This window comes from Thamnophis sirtalis, unplaced genomic scaffold, assembly GCF_051295495.1.
Source record: "Thamnophis sirtalis isolate CommonGarterSnake01/CBP01778 unplaced genomic scaffold, rThaSir2_p1.2 scaffold_5, whole genome shotgun sequence".
NCBI lineage: Eukaryota > Metazoa > Chordata > Lepidosauria > Squamata > Natricidae > Thamnophis > Thamnophis sirtalis.
This window is the reverse complement of record NW_028261385.1, coordinates 132674378-132695684: the sequence shown is the minus strand read 5'-3', so window position 1 is coordinate 132695684 and position 21307 is coordinate 132674378. Positions and strand designations below refer to the sequence as shown.

At 37.8% G+C, this 21307-nt stretch overlaps 1 protein-coding gene across 1 annotated transcript in view; it reads left to right on the top strand.

The window, feature by feature from the left end:
• LOC106538330 (phosphatidylinositol 3,4,5-trisphosphate 3-phosphatase TPTE2) overlaps positions 1-21008 on the top strand; it is a 35007-nt gene extending 13999 nt beyond the window's left edge. Inside the window, exons 8-19 of the mRNA XM_087715166.1 lie at positions 4399-4462; positions 7175-7239; positions 8917-8977; positions 11208-11289; positions 13168-13256; positions 14218-14279; positions 15050-15130; positions 15896-16001; positions 17526-17623; positions 19027-19122; positions 19608-19678; positions 20742-21008. Coding sequence (XP_087571292.1) covers positions 4399-4462; positions 7175-7239; positions 8917-8977; positions 11208-11289; positions 13168-13256; positions 14218-14279; positions 15050-15130; positions 15896-16001; positions 17526-17623; positions 19027-19122; positions 19608-19678; positions 20742-20844 — 978 coding nt within the window. The 3' untranslated portion in view covers positions 20845-21008. The remainder of the gene's footprint in view (positions 1-4398; positions 4463-7174; positions 7240-8916; positions 8978-11207; positions 11290-13167; positions 13257-14217; positions 14280-15049; positions 15131-15895; positions 16002-17525; positions 17624-19026; positions 19123-19607; positions 19679-20741) is intronic.
• The last annotated feature ends 299 nt before the right edge of the window (positions 21009-21307 follow it).

Below are 21307 nucleotides of genomic sequence, written 5' to 3'. Positions count from 1 at the left end.
TGTATTGTATTGTATTGGATCTCTAATTTTTACTGGCAATAAGGCATTTTAAAATGCTCGATAATCACAAACGGAACCTGTTAAGAATTTGTGCAATGTTGAGGTTAAGCTGAAGACGCCATCTACTGGTGAATGAAATATTTCATTCATTTCATTTTATTAAGTTTGTATGCCGCCCTATTCCCAAGAGACTTAGGACGGCTAACAATAAAAAGGGAGGGGATACAAAAAATAAAATAAAAAACAACAATTTAAAATTCTACAACAGCCATAACCTCGAATGGGGCTCGATAGTTCAACAGCCCCAGGCCTGCCGGAACAGCCAGGTCTTAACTGCTTTGCGGAAGGCTGGAAGGGTAGTAAGGGTCCGGATCTCCACAGGGAGATCGTTCCAGAGGGCCAGAGCAGCCAGAGAAGGCCCTCCCCCAAGGAGTCGCCAGCCGACATTGGCCGACAGATGGAATTCGGAGGAGGCCTAGTCTGTGGGATCTAATAGGTCTTTGGGAGGTGACTGGCAGGAGGCGGTTTCTCAAGTACCCAGGTCCGATACCATGTAGGGCTTTAAAAGTAACGACTAGCACCTTGAAGGGTGTCTGGAGACCAATGGGCAGCCAGTGCAGCTCGCAGAGGATAGGTGTAACGTGGGTGTACCGAGGTGCACCCACAATCGCTCGCGCGGCTGCGTTCTGGACAAGCTGAAGTCTTCGAACACTCTTCAAGGGCAGCCCCCATGTAGAGCGCGTTACAGTAGTCCAGTCTTGAGGTGATGAGGGCATGAGTGACTATCCGAAGGGTCTCCCGGTCCAGGTAGGGCCGCAATTGGTGCACTAGGCGAACCTGGGCAAAGGTCCCCCTGGTCACAGCCGACAGATGATGTTCTAAAGTCAACTGTGAATCCAGGAGGACTCCCAAGTTGCGGGCCCTCTCTGAGGGGCGTATAATTTCACCCCCCAGGCTGAGAGATGGAATAGCTGGACCATCTTTGGGAGGGAGCATCAATAGCCACTCGATCTTGTTGGGATTGAGCGCCAGCTTGTTCGTTCCCATCCAGACCCTGACAGCCTCCAAGCACTGGCACATCACTTCTACCGCTTCACTGAGTTGGCATGGGGCGGACAGATACAACTGTGTATCGTCCGCATATTGATGATATTTAATCCCGTGCTGGCGTATGATCTCACCCAGCGGCTTCATGTAGATGTTGAATAGGAGGGGGGACAGGACCGAACCCTGCGGCACCCCATAATTGAGGGGCCTAGGGGTCGATCTCCCTCCGACCAACACCGACTGCGACCTGTCCGAGAGGTAGGGGGAGAACCACCGAAGAACGGTGCCTCCCACTCCCACCTCCCACAACCGTCGCAGAAGGATACCATGCTCGATGGTATCGAAGGCCGCTGAGAGGTCAAGAAGCACAAGGATAGTGACCCCTATCCCTGGCTCGCCAGAGATCATCGATCAGTGCGACCAAAGCAGTTTCCGTGCTGTAACCAGGCCTGAAACCGGACTGAAAGGGATCCAGATAATCGGTTTCATCCAAGGACCGTCGGAGTTGAAAGGCCACCACTTTCTCAACAATCTTCCCAACAAGGGAAGACCGTATACTCCTACAATCCTGGGAAAAATACTAATAAGACAGAGGAGAAAGTGGAAATAGCACCTGGAGGATTGCTATGCTATCTATTGCTCTATACCTATCTGCTCCAAGACTATTGGAGTTCTAATGCTGAAAACATGGATGACATCAGGAGTTATGATTGAATTTATAGACTTAAGGAGACATTTGCAAATCTTCCTGGATTACCTAAAAGAACTAAATTGATTAACTGTGGGACATAAAGAACTATATTACTGTATTCCCTGAGGAGCAATGTCTGGACTGACTAAATGGTTTTCAAATCGCCTTTCTGAGATCAAATATAATTGAGACTAAGGGGAAGTGATAGACCATTGATGGACTTTTGAGCTATACTGGGACTTATGAAAAGAAGACAAGATGTTTTAGCAGGGGGAAGTAAGTGGGTTACAAAAAGAAATGATGTTGATGTTTCAAAGCATTTATGATATCATGACAAGGAATCACAGGGAGATAATGGATTTAATGAATAACATAAATGGGAAGCTAGAAAATGTTCCATAAGGGATCATGAATAATGATAAAAAAGCCCAGGAAACAGGAGATAATAGAGGACCAGGGAAAAAGTTAGAATGGACAAATCAACAAATAAAACAAGAAGATAAAAGAAAAGACAATGAAAACGTATGAAGCAATTCAGGAAAAATACATGCTAAAAGACCAAAAAATGATACTGGATAAACAGAAAGATATCTTTGAAAAGAAAATAGAGATTTGGGCAGATCTTCTGGAGGCTTGGCAGCAAAAGATAGTAGAGATGGAAGAAATATTTAAGCTAACCAGGAAAGATGTACCATATTTTTTTGAGTCTTAAGATGCACCAGAGTAGAAGACACCAAGATTTTGAAGAGGCAAATTAAAAAAGTTTTTGCACTCTGCAGACCTCCCAAAAATGGCCTGTATTTCACAAAAACAGGTCCGGTTTTTTTTGTCAAAAAAGGAAGCTTATAGAGTGCTCCTGGGGGTGGGGGTGGGGAAAATTGAGCAAAAACTGGGCCTTTTTCACTAATTTCTGCTCTCCCCAGTCCCCAGGAGCACTCTGGAAGCCTCCTAAAGGCTATGCCATTTTGGTGAAGAGGCGGGGTTTCCAGAGGCAAAAAAATGCTGTATTCAGTGTATAAGACGTACCGGGATTTTCAGCCTCTTTTTTGAGGGAAAAAGGTGCATCTTATACTCCGAAAAATACAGTAGATAGAGATGAAGACATGGGAGAAAATTGGGAGGCAAGTTAAAAAACAAATAAAAATTGAAATATTAAAACAGGCAAGAGATATTAGATAGAGGAAATGTTATGTAACACAAAATTGGATATACACACACATACACACAGACACACACACACTTTTTCCCTTAAATTCTATGGTTAACTTTGTACAGGAAGATGGGATAGAAGGGCTTGAAGACTTTTTCACAGGAGATGAAAGGCAAATGTTAGCTTAGAATAGAAAGTTGCATTTCCAATCTAAGACAGAAAACATTAAGGTCTTTTGTTGGAAGATACACCTTTTCAGGCCTTGTGATTCCAAGTAATATTCAGGTTTTCATTCCGAGTTTTAGATGATATGTCATCTGCTTCACATTTATTACAAATTTTGCACTTTAAATTCTTGGTCCTGATTTTCTGAAGAACCCATCATAGTACAGATATTCCTCAACTTAGAACAGTTAATTTAGTGACCCTTCAGTTACAACGGCACTGAAAAAAGTGACTTAAAACAATTTTTCACAGTTAGGGCATTTCCAGCATTCCTATGATCATGTGACCAAAGCTCAGATGCTTGACCACTGGTTCGTATTTATGATGGTGCTGTGTCCCAGGATCATGTGATCACGTTTTGCAACCTTTTGACAAGCAAGCCAATGGGAAAGCCAGATTGACTTAACAAGCAGGTTACTAATTTATCAACTACAATGATTCACTTAACAACTGAGGCAAGAAACATCATAAAATAGGACAAAAATCACTTAGCAAATGTCTCATTTAACAACATATTGGGGTCAATTGTGGTCGTAAGTTGAGGACTACCTATAAGGCTGAAGCTCTTAAATCAGCCTGAGCTCAAAGTAGTGTGTGTGTTCATTTTAACAGCGAAGTAGCAGTATTTGCAAATGGGTGACAGTACTTTGTCTAAACATATCTTTCTGATTTTGGACCACTTGATCTATTTTTTTTTAAAAAAGATAACATAATGTATGTATAACTTTTCTAAGGATATATTTTTAAAAGCCACCTACAGTAGATTAGGACAAAGACTTGGCTGCAGATGAAAATTGTCTTTCTCTGACTTCCAGTATTTATATTTCCATCCTAAAATGTGAGCAAAGAATAGCCAGATTTTTGAAAGAAAAAAATCTGAAAATTTTATAAAACTTATTCATTGTAGAGATTTATTGGAGAGGAGTTATTTTTGTGAATACAGTTTATGTTTACAATGTTTAATACAGATTACTACTATTCATTGTACCAGCCTTTGCAGTGTTTTCAAAAAAAGTATTTTTGCACTTGCTGAATTAAACTAAGTTATGATTTTAAAGCCAAGGTGCTTCAGAGTTAGGCAGAAAAATATTGGAATTTTTTTCAAGAAATATTCAGTGGCAAACCATTTCTCCACCCATTGTGTTAGGAAGTTACCAGGAGATGAGTGAATTGAAAATGTCTTCATATTTAATGGGGTAATTTCTGGAGTCTAGGCTTCCATGACTGACTACTTATTTCCTAAGATCACTATTTAATAATTGGTTTTTTTTCTTTTGACTGACAGGTCTCAGAAAATAAAAGGCGTTACACAAGAGGTGGCTTTGACTTGGATCTCACTTATGTCACTGGTTAGTATTTCTTGACTAGTGGAGATATTGGTTAAAAATGGAGATCTAGGCATCCAAGGATAATGGAAGAATGTGTGTAAGATGAACACAAGAAGAACTCTTCGTTCCATTTTCCATCTGTATAGACTGCTTTTAGGGAAATACCTGTGATACCTGTGCTTCTTTTTACTATTGCTTCTTTGTGTTGAGAACCAGTGCTTGCTGAGGTAGACATTACCAATTATACTGAGCAGTTAAATGCTAATTATTTGCAACAGAATATTTCTAGAGTGAGAGTCATGTAATTTTTTTTGTATGTGGCCAAGAGCCAATGCCACCTCTTTCAACCTTTTCATTTACATAGACGTGCCTCCCTTTGAATGAAAAGGAAATTAGATCTTTAATTCTGTTATGCTTGGTTATAATAGAGAACATTTATGCATAAAATTTTGATATCATGGGTCAGTGATGTTCCTCACGAAGGGCGGAATGCTGGTCCTAAGGAATGAGGAACAATGGCCGGGATGGGTGGGGGGGACGGGAATTACCAGTGTGAATTAATTGCATTAGCAGCTTTTGCCAATGACTCTGGCATTACCTTTTCTTGCTAGTAATTCACGAATGACTAGATCTTGAGCAGGTCCTTTGGCTGTAGTTTGAAAGAAAGTATAGTTCATTTTTCCCTCAGCCTGATGCCCTTCAAGTATTTTGGAATTACAGTGCCCAAAGTAACATAGGTAACATAGCCATTGGAATATTGACTTGCAATTCTGGGATCTGTGTTAGTGTATTTGGGAGGTATTAGATTGTGGAAAGTTGCAATATCTAATACAGGATATTAGATATTAGTAACACATTTGTCTTTTTTCATGGAGCTTTATAATCCATTTGTACTGCATAATATAAACAGTTACTGATTGATATTGGGACTTAGATATGTGCCAATAAAATGCTTTTAATTTAGGAATATTTCTTTAAAAATCAAATTTTCATAGCTGTAGGACCTTTTCCATTTGAGTGTCATAAGAGACTTGATGGTATGCCACTAATATATCGATTTTATCCTTCACCAAGTCAACTGGTGATCATATTTTTATTTTTAATTGTTAGATGTCTTTCATATCTTTATTGTAACACAACACATTTTTCTGTTTTTTATAATATAAACCAACAAATTTATACAGTAAGTATAAGTCCTTGACTTATAACTATTCAATTAGTGACAGTTACCACAGCACTGAAAAAAATGATTTCTGATGGTTTTTCACTTTCTCTTTAAAGTAGAAAACGATACTTTAATGAAGGAATAATAAGAAAAAAAATATACCCCTACCAACACTGGAAGGGGCAAGCTACTGTACTTTGCTATTGTGTAGCAAATATCACGCTCACACTGATGATGTTACTTAATTGTAATGAAACATCTGCAAGCAAACAAGCTCAGCAAACAAGGACTCCACAGTTACTTTTTTCCTGCATAAAATCTAATGTTTGCTTGGTGGTGCTAACCTTAAAATTGTCCTTCAGTTTTTTAAAAATATTTTGTACTTCTGAACTGATTTAAGTCACTAATTAATCCAGTTTTCTCCCTTTAAAAAATGTTTTACCAGAGTTGCATTTGCAACTATGACCACAGGATTTGAAACTGTCACGTTTTTGCTTAAGAGAATGTACAAACTCCAAACCTCAGAGTTGTATGTGACAGAAAGGGCCTTGTCATAATCTCTAAAACCATGAAATGTTTTTTCTTGTTTTTAATCTACAAATTATATGAAAAAGTACACTCCATGTAAAGTTTTTTTTTCTTTTTTATTATATATGGGCATGTCATTTTATCTTCATTTAAACAGTATGTAAATATAGAGGTATTGAAGAAAAAATTCTTTGCAATCATTAATTCATCAACAAAAAAGAGCAAACATGCCATTTCCTTCTGTGGAAAAAAATAATATAGCTTTGGTTCTAACACCTGGTATTACCTTTTTGATAGAAATATGCTTTTCAATTGGTATCAGGTTCTACTGGTGAAATGCTTACTTTGATTTTTGCTAAACATGTCTTCTGGTACTGTGGCCAAATAACTATCTTACATCCTTCCACCTAGATGTAATTTGTACAACTTTTTTATAATAGTAAACTCCTGCATTTTGATATCAGTAATGGTGAGAACTATAGTGGGTGATGACATTCTTCTGGATAGGGGAATCATAGATGTCCCAAATGTTTGACAATTTTTTGAAATTGTCCCCAGACTCGTAGGCATTATAATCTCCTTTCTGAAGGCTTCTGAGAGTTTTTTGGATCTAGGCAGGTGTTCAAGAACAGAGAGCAAAATCAATTAAATGTTTGAAGTTTTAGTAAAATAGGTTTAATACGGCCTGACCTGGTATACTTGAGTCTAATATTAGGTATTTGAGATAAAGTAGTGATAAATATTGGTGGTCTACTTAGTTTTTCCATAATGAAAATTTGCATTTCTGTTTATTTAAATTACACAATGTACTCCAAAATGTAAATGGTGCATGATATTTCTAATAATTTATCTCCTTTAATAACATTGTTGAAATGAAGATCAAATATTTGTATGTTGCAATATGTTGAAAACGTATGTTGATATATTTACTTTTTCACATGACTCTACTTGAAGTAGTGATCCTATGAAAAATCTCACATTTCTCTCACAATGCAGATCTTACATTTTCTTTCTTTTGCTTATTTGTATCTATTCATTAGCTCGTGTTATAGCAATGTCGTTTCCATCTTCTGGGCAGCAAGCTTTCTACAGGAATCCTATATCGGTAATCTAAAGATTAAAAGATAATGGAAATAATTTCTGTTATTCTGTGAATCTTCCTCTTTGTTTTCCTCCACTCCCAGTTATTATTGGCTGTGTTTAATTTTAGTATGATTGTAAGAGATAATAATGGTAATTGTAGAAGAAAAGACTTCTTGGTAGTTAAAGCTATATTGTAAAGTAAAAGACAGTCTGCCTTTAGGATTTTTTCCTCAAAGCTTTAGTCATTAATTCATATATAGCATCTACTTAACATATGAAAAAATGGGCTTCAATGATAAGCAATGAGAAATCATAACTACTCAAGGAGAGAGCCAACGTAGAAGTAAGGAAAAATTTCCTGACAATCAGTTGAACAACTTGCCTCCAGAAGTTATGGTCGCTGCAACAGTGAAGGCTTTTCAGTCATTGGTCTGAAATGTTATAGAATTTCCTGCTTGAGCAGGGGCCTGAACTAGAAGACCTTCAAAGTCCCTTCCAACTTTGTTATTCTGTTAATAATGGTATTCAATTCCTCTTCTAAATTGGTGAGTTCTGCAGGCCTCAGAATGCTGACTATGCCTCCTTCATCAGTTATCAAATTTAGCAGCGAAAAGTACAATTTTTGAGTTTGTAAATAAAGCAGAAGTGCTTTCTGCATTTTGAATAAAAAGTCAATAGGATCCGCATAATGAAGATTTACTGTAGGTTCTCCATACTACGGATTATGGTATGATAAGCACATATCCATATAATGGATAAACAGGGAGTTATAAGTCCCAAAATGCACCTCCAAAACTAAATTCAGCTTATCCACTAGTGGGCTTACATGGTAGTACTTTTTAAAAATACATATACAGATAGTCCTAGATTTACATTTTGTTTGATGATTATTTGAAATTACAATGGCAGTGAAAAAAGGTGGCTTATGACCTTTTTTCACATCACTGTGCAGCATCCCCAAAGTCACGTCATCAAAATTCAGATGCTTGACAACTGACTCATATTTATGACAGTTGCAGTGTCCTGGGGTCATGTAATCCCTTTTGTGACCTCCTGAAAAAATAAATGAGGAAGTCAGAATCACTTGACAACAGTATTAATAACTTAACAACTGCAATGATTCACTTAACAACTATAGTAAAAAAGGTCATGAAATGGGGCAAAATTCACTTCTTGCTTAGCAACAGAAAGTTTGGGCTCAATTATGGTCATAGGTTGAGGAGTACTTGTATATAAACTCACCCTCAAATTTTTAATTAAAATACCATGAAAAATGTGTCACCTGAAGCTAAGCAAATTGTGAAAATTAAAACATACAAATTTTTTAGGGTTGGCTTCCCCTTGAGTGGCACATTTTTCGTGGTACAGCATTTTGATTAAAAATTCAAGGGTCAGCTTATCAACAGATGGACTGATCTGTAAAAATATGCAGTGTATGTACTTTGGTTTATCTCTTTCCCCGAGTAGTCCTTTAGCTTATTGATGGACTTTAGCAATACCAGTATTTATAATTCACTCAGGCATACTGGTTGGAACTTATGGAAGTAGAAGTCAGATTGTAGGAGGTTGCTGTATGTCTCTATATTGGCACTAGAACCCTCTATCTGAGATTCGAATCTCCCTTGAAATGCTACATAAATAAAATTATCAATAATTCATGCCACCTTGACAACTAAAATATATTATTCTTTTTTATAAGGAAGTTGCAAAATTCTTGGATACAAAACATGAAGACCATTACAAAGTCTACAATCTTTGTAGTAAGTATTACTATGTTTCCTAGTCACCAAAACTGGAGCAATCAGGAAAACTTCAACTGCATCTCTTCTAATCACAAACCAGGCCATCCACCATCTTCAGTCTTAGCCCTGTCTTCTGTAGGTATGTAGTGAATGTCCATAACTGATGGAGGACATGAACCTGGATATCACATATCTTAACCACACCCCACTAAATCAGTAACTGCTTTCTTTTAAAATGAAGTTTTGAATGATATAGAACTCAAGTGTTCTATATCTATATGATAGCTTTAAGATACATTCATAGTCCCATTTTTTAAACCTCTTTAATATAATGTCATTTAGTCTTCCTCAGTCCCATGTTTTCCCAGCTTACTGGTTTCTAACTGGTGGGTTCAATACCTTACTGATTGAAATTCTTGAGTTGTAATGTCAAAGCATCTAATTCGTAATTAATTCGTAATTTAATAAACTTATATGCCGCCCAATCCCGTAGGACTCCGGGTGGCTTACGAATACAAAGATAAAACAAAATAAAAAATAGGGGAAAGTTAAGAACAATTTAAAAGGAACACACCATACACTCAACTTAGCTGGGGGCTGGACCTCATTCATGGGTCAGCAGCCCCAGGCCTGCCGAAACAGCCAGGTTTTGGTAGCTTTTTGGAAGGTCGCGAGAGTGGGAAGGGTCTGGATCTCTGCGGGTAGATCGTTCTACAGGGCCGGAGCAGCTACAGAAAAGGCTCTCCCCCGAGGGGCCGCCAGCCGGCATTGTCCGGTCGACGGCACCCGGAGGAGGCCCAGCCTGTGAGTTCTTATCGGCTGTTGGGAGGTATGCAGCAGGAGGCGGTCTCGCAGATATCCAGGTCCAAGGCCATGTAGGGCTTTAAAGGTAATAACAGCACCTTGTAGCGCGTCCGGAGACCAATAGGGAGCCAGTGCAGCTCACGGAGGATAGGTGTAACATGGGTGTATCGAGGTACACCCGATATTGTTCGCGCAGCTGCATTCTGGACCAACTGTAGTCTCTGAACATTCTTCAAGGGCAGCCCCATGTAGAGCGCGTTGCAGTAATCGAGCCTCTGGAAGATACAAAACATCTAGAAGGAAAAAACTGCTTCGGTTATAGATTAATGTAATTTTTTCAGTTCACTTCTTGTCAAGCCTCATTGTGGCAAGTGTTGAATCAAACTTTTCTAGGTTTACATCTATGTCATTCAATAATCAAGATTCTGGTCCCAATTGCGGTCATAGGTTGAGGACTATCTGTAGCTCAGCAACTATCTAAAAACTGTAGAGGTTAACTGAAGACTGTTTCTGTTAGCAACAAGATTCAGTATAATAGCAGGGAGGAGGGCTGAACATTTTGTTGTTTGCTATCCTGTCAACTCCAGTAGAAATTTGAAATTAATATAGTTTTGCTTTTTTTCTACACAGTTTAATAACATGCATCTTTGTATATGTATTTAATGAACCATATACGTATTGACATTTAAGATGGCCATGCACTTCTGGGCTTTGAATACGGAGATGAAATACATACTGTAATTTGATACATCTGATTCTATAAATATAACTGAAATGTAGATGTTTTTGTTGCTAATTTAAAAAAATCTTCTCCAATCTGTTGTTAAAACTGGAAATTCTACTGACTAATTAGGGGGGAGGTAGATTTACATCAAATTTGTATAAAATTTGGTATAGATCAGAGGTTCCCAGCCTTTTTGGAATAGGTGCATTTAAAGTTTTGAGTACAAATAGTGCTATTGCAAAACAATTGCTGGTAAAGATTGCCTGTTCTCAAGATGGTTGATAGAAATGTAACCAAATTCAAAGTAAAGGTTTGTCAGAATATTACCTGCCATGCAATTAGTATTCCTTTTACTTGATATGCTATATTGCCCTGATTTAGTGTTGCCCTTTTTCTGAGCAGATGGGCATATTTCCAAACTAAACATGTTGATTAAAGTTGCTTAATATTTTTATTTTCTTAAGGAACCCAGATATTCATGAAAGAAGGATGAAAATATGCAGTTTCCCATTTTAAAAACTCTGGGTATTTTAATATTAAAAAAATCAGGTAGGGCATGGAGTTGTGTATTCCAAAGGGACGTGGAGTAAATAGTGTCCCAATTACCATTTAAGGACATTTAAGGTCTAGATATTTGTCCAAAGTATTGCTTTGTAATCTTCCTAATAGAAATTGGTCTCTGTTTATGTACATAATATCTGTATAATATTTTTCCTGCAGGTGAGCAAGGCTATGACTCAGGGATTTTTCATTATAGAGTGGAGAGGCTGTTTATTGATGACCACAATGTTCCCTCTCTAGCGTAAGTATGATTCTGCAATGGTTCTATGTAGATTTGACAATAAACCAGCTGGCTGAATAAACCAAGTTCTGTTGATTAACGTTTGCAGATATCTATAGTCTGTGAAAATATATAGATTATTGAATTTATATATTGCTGTCCCACAACTGTTGGCAATTCACAATAATAAGGTACAAATAAAATAGCCACAGTAACTTATAAATTAATTAAAATTGTACAACTGAATCCTGCAACATTAGTTAATACTCAAAGGCCCTCTGGAATAACTTACTTGTAACTTGTTTCCTGAAAGTTGAAATCAATGGACTCAATATCTCCAGAGAGAGGCCATTCCAGAGGGCAAGGGTCATCAGAGAGATACCTCTGGACTTCAGCCCTATCATTTCCTAGAAATAAAGCAATACCAACAGCTTCTCCCTGGAGAAAAGCTTTAAAAAGCTTTTAAAACAAAACTAGATCAATATAAGCCTACTTGTATTTGTGAAACAAGATTATTGTGGACCAGTATATGGTTGCCATGGAGGACATGAATTCCTGGGCCTGCCCTTACCCAGCTTTCAGGGCCAGTAAAATAAGGGTTAGGGTGAGGTCATCCAGCACCAAAAAGAGAGGGGAGCCTGCTAAAAGACCAAAGATTTCCTGCCTTCCATCCTTCCTTAGTATCTGTAGGACCCCAGATCAAGAAGGGCAGAATTCTGAAACTGAATTTAGGTAATTCAGGTGATGTCTGTTAATTTATTCACAAGTGGTTTGTGGGTGAAAGTGGTTTTATTGCAGGTAGACATGGCATCTACTAGCAGCCAATTGGAACCAAGGTCCTTGGCAATAATTTTAGGGTTTTTTTTTACAGTTTTCATGTAATTAAGCACAATAGAAAGAAATTAAAACATTATATGCAATATAAATAACAATAACAATCAAACAATATAGTAATATAGTAATATGAATTTCCTAATACCATATCATAATACAATACTAACACAACCTTAGTAGATGTAATAGGAAGAAGGAATAACCTTGTGGGACAAAAGAAAAAGCTGCTACCAAGATAAGGGTCATATAAAAGAAATCTGTGTCCGGAGCAAAATTGTAACCTGCGAAAACATCTCATACAAAATATTTTCTTATTTTTCATAAATGGGCCGGTGGTGAGGGGATGCATTTAGATTGCAGGTTTGTGTTACTGTAACTTTAGTAAAAGTAGTATTGGCCTGCATGATTTCAGTTTCCTAGTCCGATCTACCTTGAAGGGCTAATATTATCAATCCAGAATCAAGCCCACTGGATAGAAGCAGGGATGGTTATCAAATTGTTGATTGCTCTTCCTCACAATTGCTTTTCTGGGCCTCATTATCCCTCAACCTATTATAACTGGGATCATCCTGCTACTGTCCTTAATGGTGTGTCCACAATACCTATCCCTCTCTTACGAGCCGATTAACCAATCATACACCCACACTCTAGGCTCAGTAGTCTAGTTCTTGCCAAGCCACTTTAGCAGGCTATCCTATCCTGACCCACCCCCTATTCCAATAATATATCTCTCAAAATGCTCTTCCTCACGAAAGCCCTCCAGCCTAATCTGCCTGTCTCCTCTCCCAAGAAAACAAGACTGTTAATTAGTTCAGCTTGTTTCCAATTGTAGCAGCAATGTAAGCCCTTTCAGTGGGAAGTCCTTAAAATCTCTTTTATGAACTTTGTGCTTCATGTGGCTTTTCTCCAGAGGCAACTAAAAGAAACCTGTTTGGAAATTGTGTGTGGTTATAAGAAATTCCACTGTCAGATGGACTTGTGCTGGTCTAATAAATGAGATAACATTTTAATTTTTCTACAGTAATATATAGACAAGCTCTTAAACAAGGCATTCTTTTCTTTAAGGGAGACACTCACATTCACTGCCAATGTGAGGCAGTGGATGGAACAGGACAACCACAATGTTATAGCAATACATTGTAAAGGTGGGAAAGGTATGTTAACTTTTTGGTTTGGAAAGCATTTCCAAAGATCCCTCTTTTGAAATTTCTAGTGCAGGAGAATGTGTAAAATGATGGACAGAGGCTAGCATTGGTATTAATGTTGAAGGCCTGATAAAATGTTTTCAGATAATGTATTAGTTAAAGGATGTGCTGTCCATAGCTCCATGATCTTGAAAAATCGTCCTATGCAAAATGCACTGTAGTGATCCAGTCTCTTTCAAATATGCTCAAGGGGAATGTCATTTTAGCCCTTCTGTAAACCTTAGAGTAAGTCATTATCTGGGATACATGGAAATTCTGTAATAGATTTAGCATTCATTGGCAGTACCTATCTGCAAAAGCTGTTTGCATCACTTAGTGTTAGATGTGAACTTTTCATAGATTCAGATGCTTTTCAGATTTCTTAGGCCCATGATGGCGAACCTATGGCATGTTTTTCGCCTCTGGAGGGCGAAAAACAACCCTATGGGCAACCCAGAAGTTTGGGAACAGACTTTCAGGTTGCCCATAAGGCCATTTTTCTCCCTCTGGGGACTTCAGGAGGCTTTCCTGAAGTCCCCAGGAAGGTGAAAAATGGCCCAACACGCAAACCAGAAGTCAGAAAACCTCGGAGGGCCTGCAGGGGGGGGGAGGCTGTTTTCGCCCTCCCCAGGCTTCTAGAAAGCTTTTGGAGCCTGAGGAAGGTGAAAAATGGATCCACCATGCCATCGTGTGCCAAAAGTGAGGAGGAGGGCGGGGGTTGCGTGCATGCGCGGAGGGGAGGAGGCATGCATACAACCCCCTTGGGCTCCCCCTGCTTTTGGCACACGATGGCAAAAAGGTTAGCCATCACTGTCTTAGGAGGTGCAGGGGTGGGGTTGCTTAATACTGATGCTGTCATTGCCTCATTCTTGGGGACAAGTAAACACGACAGTGTTATTTCTAAGTAACTGATTTCTCCTTTTTCATGCAGGTAGAACTGGAACTATGATTTGCATCTGGCTTATTGACAGCGGACAGTTTAAGACTGCGCAGGTACCAAAATAATGTTGATATTTTCGCTCTTGTTTCTGAATGAATTAAAGTATCTGAAATGACTATGCAGAGCATGTTGAAAAGTACTACCTCCCATAATTCTTCTGTGTGGTTCCAAATGTAAAATGGGATTCAAAACTAATACTTTCAGTATGGCTTGACCGAATCACCTAGCATGCAACTTCTTGTTTATTCAATGTCATCTTTGATAAGGACTTTGAATTTGCTATATCCAGGACTTCATTTAATAAAGCCTGATTCTGTCACTGTGTGAAATTCCTTCAGTAAGGCTTGTTCCTATGTGTGTCCTATTATTATTATTTCTCTCTGATTACTATTTTACCTCTTTGCCCGCAGGAAACTTTAAATTTACCAACCTGTAATTACTTGGATGTCTCCTGGAATTCTATTAAAAATTCAATTTAAACGTGGCATTAACGTAGGTGCTGCCCATAGAGTTCTTCCAAAAATTGCTTATGGTATAATTTATAATGTGACTAAAAGGAAAATAATTAAATATATATTACAGTAACTGTTTCTTTAATTAAATCCAAATTAAGTTTTTTTCCACTATGCCCAGTTGGTTTTCTTGGACACGTCTGTTTTCTGAAGTATAGCTCTGGTATGCCACTCACAAATAATGAGTAGTTCTGAGGCACTCTGCCAATCCCAAGTTGTGCACTTTTCTCATGTAAGGTTTCTAGTTGTTCTTAAACTAAATACTGTAAGATGCTACTATAGTTATAGTAACACAATTCTCAATTTTTAAGGAAAGTTTGGAGTACTTTGGCAAACGAAGAACTAATGAAGCTACTAGCACCAAGTTTCAGGGTGTTGAAACTCCATCACAGGTAAAAATGTATTATGAAACCATGTTTAAGGTTGAATCAAAGAACTACACAATTGATGGGCAAAAAATAGCTTTGTAATTTAAATATTTATTTTCTATTTTTACCTTGCATTTCTTAAGTGCTGCTTCACTTCTTTCATCCAATCATATGAGCTTTGGGTTTGGTCATGTTTTGATTAAGTGAAACTTGGGACAAGAATGTTAAATTTGTTCTTATGAAGTCAAACATCAGAGAATGATATGGGAAATACCTTGAGAAATGGGTGCTGCCTAGAGAACGGTCAGATAAGAGATGGCATATCCTACAGCTGGATAGTAGTTGGGACAAGAGGTTCAGAAGGGAGTTTCTTGGGCTGTACCTTCAGACTTTTCAAATTTCTATTAATGTAACTTCAAAGTAGAATTAGCTCATCTGATCTTGTTTCCTGTCTGGCTACTTGATAAGGCTGACATCAGTTTTGCAAGTTAAGTACAGTTCTCCCACTGTCTACTTTGCAGCCTAAGAAACTCAAGGAGGGTCCTTTCCGCGCTGTTGTCCCACCCACCATCCAACTGCAGGGTATTTCTTGGGCAATATCTTTGTTCCGTCTCCCAACAACTTTGCAACATAGCATGACAAATAGACTTCCCATTTTTGTGGATTAGCAGGGCATTTGCTTTCCTTAAGATTTTGACTTTATAGAGATATATTTAATTATCTATATTTATTATAGATTTCTTTATAAAATTATTTTTGTCTCAAGGCACTCCAACATTTTATTTGCAGAGTAGGTATGTAGAATATTATGCAATCTTGAAATCAAAATACAACCTGATCCTCCCACCAGAGAAGCTTTTCAGAATCAAATGCATAAAAGTCTATGCTATCAAAGGTAAGTGCCATTAAAATGCTGTAGGAGGGGGATTTTTCGGATGCTGCTGCAATCTCAGCACTTAGATCAGTTGGGTTCCCTCCATCACACAGTACTATATTAACAAAGTAGGTTAGGCTGAATAGTCTTGAGATTTACAGCTTGCTGGACTTATTCTAGCTGGTCAGCTCATATCCACAATGGCTGTTGGTTGTGTTAAATCAGACTGCCCCATCTCCCTCTGTGAGAGGTAGAATTTAAAAACAAACAAACCAGGACTTGGGAAAGAACTTGGAAAAATTTTCAGAAATAAAGTGAGGGAAAGAGTGGAGTTTACATCTCTTTGAACGGCCTCTATTAAATGGCTAGAATGTTTATGTCAAAGGAAAAGTATAATTTAATTAGAAGGAACCTCTGATTTAAGAGTCACTAGTTTTTTTGTAGAAATAGGTAAAACGGGATTTTGCATTAGATTATTAGTTTGTTTTCTCTGGCTGTTAAATCTATTTTTTCTGTATTTATTTATGCAGGATAATACATTGGCTATATTATGCTCAGCTTTCTTTTATCCCTTCTTCAAACTTGACACGAAGACACTAGATTCATTTAGGATACTCTTACGAATGGGAATCCCTATAGTTTCTCTTCTGAGTTCCATGAAAGTTACTATTTACAGCAGACCAGTATCATCTTAAAAAGAGGATGTTCAAATCCTTCAGTATTTCCACACATGTTCAGCCACCCATTTTAACCGGGTAGAAGCTACAACATATCCTTGTGTTGGTGCTGTTTTAGCCCACTGATGTCATTTTAGGAAATGAACTGACCAGTTGCCTTGGGTTTCAAGAGATCTGTGCTCCTCTTTGGTAGAGATTCTTTACTCAACCCGTCTCTCAGCATTTTAGTTTTCCCATTGCAGAAATGTGCTTGCACATTTGGGGAAAGTACACAAATACAGAATTGCTGGTTTAGCAGCATTACAAGTTTCAGAGGTTAGAAGGCAAGTTTGCTGCCATGAAGCTGAAAGCTGTTGAGATTTTTCAGTGCACCTGCAATTTCTAAGCAATCTATCTCCCTAATGCACAATTTTCCTTCATACTATAGCTGCATCCCCCCCCCAAAAAAAATCAGTGGATACATAAATGCATAGGCATACATGGAACATAGAAAAACACACTGTCCATCATCTTTTCCTTTTGTGAAGAGTGAAAGGAATGCTTGCTTAGATGTGAATCAAGTAAAAGGTAGTTATTGGCCAGCTTGAAATTAAAGCAATCTAGGAATGATTGATTGGTGGTTCTCTATGAATTATAGATTACCAAACCTGTAAATACTATTGTATTCCTAGCATTTAAATAGTCAAATTGTCAGAACAGTCCAAATCAATCTTGGGAGCATTTTAAACTGGATTGGAAAAGACTAGGAGATGAAAGAGCTGATCATTTTGCAACATCACAGGATAATAAAATATGAATTCCATTGTTAGGTTCCAGTAATTCTCTAATGCATTTCTTTGTCTCCAATTCTCCTCTTTCCCCTCTTTAGGAGTTGGTAGAGGCAATGGGACTGATTTCAGAATAAAGATAATCATGAAGAAGGAAGTAGCATTTCAATGCAGTGGTGCAACACCAACGAACTGCAAGGTCAGAGCTTCATGTTAATTTAACAATCCTTCAGTCATGAAGGCCAGGATTTGTTGATAAGAGTTCCCATTCATCTCATGTTCAATTGAAGCACAGATCTGTGTACTGCAATGGAAACTGATGCACCCTTGCTTTGAATTCCCTGATTGAACAATTCCAAATAGGCAGTAATGGGTTCCACCACAAAACCGCGGAGGACAAAATCGCGCTCGACGAAAGCGCGCATTTGACGTCATCACAGCGCGACGAAAACATCGCGCTGTGATCGAAAAATGTAAAAATAAAGCGAAAACCTTACCCTAACCCCCCCAAACCTAACCCTAAACCTAACCCTTAACCTAACCCTAAATCTAACCCTAAACCTAACCGTTAACGTAACTCTAAACCTAACGCTAACCCTTAACCTAACGCTAAACGTAACCCTAACGCTCTAAACCTAACCCTAACCCTTAACCTAACCCTAACCCTAACCCTTACTTTATGTGAATTGGCTTGCTTTAATTTTAATTTTATTTCAATTTTTAATTTTTTTCATCGCGCTGTGATGACGTCACATGCGCGCTTTCGTCGAGCGCGATTTTGTCCTCCGCGGTTTTGACGGGTCACGCAGTAATGAATAAAGCAGTGAGAAAGGTCATGCTTAGTGGCATGCATGCCAAGTATTGGTTTTAGTTCAGTCTGTAGTGCCTATACTGTAAATGGGGAGGAGAAACTTCTTATTTGAGGTCCTGGAGAACCAGTATAAAAAAGAAAGTATTAGAGACACTAATAATCTGACTTGCAATATGGCAGCTTCTGCTATTCCTTTTGGCTGTGTTGTGAGAATAACAGATCCTTTTGCAGTTCTTTACAAAAATAGCTAGCATGCTATTTGACTACCATCCAGAAAAGTTGCTAGATAGTTCCCACAAATAGTGATAAATTAACTAGAAATGGCACTAATCTATCTGAGGATCAGAGAAGAATGTACTTTTAATGCTCATGCCCCGAGAGAAGTAACTTTTGAGAAGCAAACTAGCAAAAGCTTCATTCAAAGTAGAGGTAATTATTACCTAGAGCACTAGTGGAGAACCCTTTAATGTTGCATGTGGCTTATATAGTTATAAAACTATAATCTGTTCAAGAGATAAATGGCAGTTTTATGGCATGACTTCTTACCCTTAAATTTTCCTTTTGAATGGGTAATGCAATATGCATATGGATGTCAGTCTCTCACATACAAAATCTTGTCCTCTCAAATGGAGAGACTTATTGAAATATTAACAGATAATGAGCTGAACCTCCTTCCAAGCTCCTTCGTGATGATTTCAGTGCATGAGAAAACAAACTAATAAAGTACAGACTTGCATTTTGTGAGAAACATTTAGTGAGTAAAAATAAGATGTATACCTATTTCATTTTAGTTGTTCGTTGATCGTGAAAATGACCTGTTAATAATTGGTTTGAAGAACTGTCCTGTCATCAGAAATGATGTGAAAGTCAAATTTGAAGCTACTTCTGTAAGTTGAGAAATGGTGACTTTGTTACATACCTTTCACATTTGTAACTATTGAAATAGTCATTCCATTCCATCTCAGTCACAAAACCTTTAAATGGTTTAACCATCCTACTGACCTTACATCCACCTACCAAACTTGGCTAACTTTAAAAAACTAACCTGGTAGGCCTCTTTTGGAGTCCATCAGGAAATGCCAGACTGAAAAACTCTAAAAAGCAGTGGCAAACCACTTCCAGATTCTTATTAAGGAAATTAATCCCTCAAAGTGACCAATTGTTGATTTGGATTGGGGAAAAAACAAAAACTTCAGACTTTTCTGTTTTGCAGTCTTAAGCTGCTAGACGTCTCTGCGTAAATTGACCAGAAGTGGCCAGCTTAAGACATCTTATTATGGATTTCAATTCTTTCTATGGGTTGGCTGTGATGATGGTTTGATGTTTAATCTAAGTAACATTAACTGTATTTCTTATCTTTTTTTTAATGTAGGATATTCCAAAAGGCTATGATAGCTGTGCTTTCTTTTTTTGGTTCCACACAGCTTTTATACAGGACTATCAGTAAGTTGTGATGTTTGAAAGCACACATGTACCGGAAAAGAAAGCCAAAATGCATCTAGACCTATGAGCCAGGGTGTAAGAGACTTTAGGTTACAGAAGCTTAGCTCAAGTCTCCATAGAAAGAGACAGGGATTTCTTTATTTTTATGGGCTTGTATATTTTGGGGGGATTGTTGAGAAAAGGAGACCTGCCATTTAATATTGCCAACTGCCAACTCTTCAGAGAATGCCAGTTTTAAAAAAATGCCTCTACCATGTAGAGAGTTGTTCCTATGTTCCTATTACTGTTTTTCCTTTAATGGATTTATAAAGCTTACCAAGTCTCTAAGAAAAGTTACATGATTATTTAGTAAAAACTCAAAACTTTTTTTTTTTGAAAATAATTCTTAAGTGGTACCATTCAGTTTGTCCCTGCGGATAAACAACTTTATTTGCCATGTAGGATATCCAAAATTTTAGGGTGGCATCTTAATGCTTTTAAGCAAGGGGATAATTTCTGTTGCAAGTATTATTTCTCTTTCTTTAGTCTATTAAACTATGTTTCATATTGCTTGTTTGCTAATGTTTGGGAATACATTTTAGCCTTGGCTAGAATTTATTTTGCATTCAAGCTATTATATTTTTCCCAAACTATGCTCTTCTTAACTTGTGGGCATTTATACACTTTCCCCTCCCAATTGCATCTATTGATTGCATCTATGTGACATCATCATAAATGAGTATTGCCAAGTGCCAATACTCATGAAAGTATGAGTTTTATGCGCTTGAAAATTCAGCTTTCTTAGATGTGACATACCTGTCATTCTTCCTATGAATAATGTTTGGAGTTGAATGATAGCATTGCAGAGACACAATGGCACTATCCATGCACAGGAGACAGACATGTGCATTCTTAATGGAAACCAAAGGGTTGCTGAAGAGCTGAATATTTTTCAGGGGAAAAAATAGAGGCTATATTCTGTTACTTCAAAATTCAGTGTTATAAAAAAAATATTTTGTTCTCTTCTGTGCAAGCTTAAATTATTTACATTTAGAGAACTAGTTCTTTTTTCTCTTTTCCCTAGCCTTTTCCTCACAAGAAATGAAATCGATAACTTAAACAAGCCAAAGACGTGGAAGATATTCAGAGATAATTTTGCTGTGGAGTTAGTTTTCACTGACCCATGACTGAAGCAAGCAAAAACAGACTTAACTGGGAATTGCATAATAATTCAGTAACCTGGTTTCGCACCAGATATGGAACTGTATTTTGAGACTACTTCTCAGTGTGCAGAATCATCTTGAATGTAAAAATAAAACTAAGGCCTAGTGCGCTATCATGATTACAACAATTAATTTTGCCATCTGGATTATGTGTAAGACAAAGGGTCTTCAAAGAGTAAACTCAGTAGCAAGTTCACAAGGTCTTCATCATCTTATTCTGATCTTTTAAAAATGACTTGGTTATTGGCCAGTTTCCAACAGCAGTTTATGCCTGGGAGTCTGGAGATCAGACTTAACTATATTGTAATGGCTTCCAAAGCCAGATTCATCAGATTTATGTATGAGCCATGATGTCCCAAGGCTTGAGATAAAAGATTTTACCTGCTTTTCTCTCTCTCTCCCCCTCTGCATTCCATAGGCCTTTTAC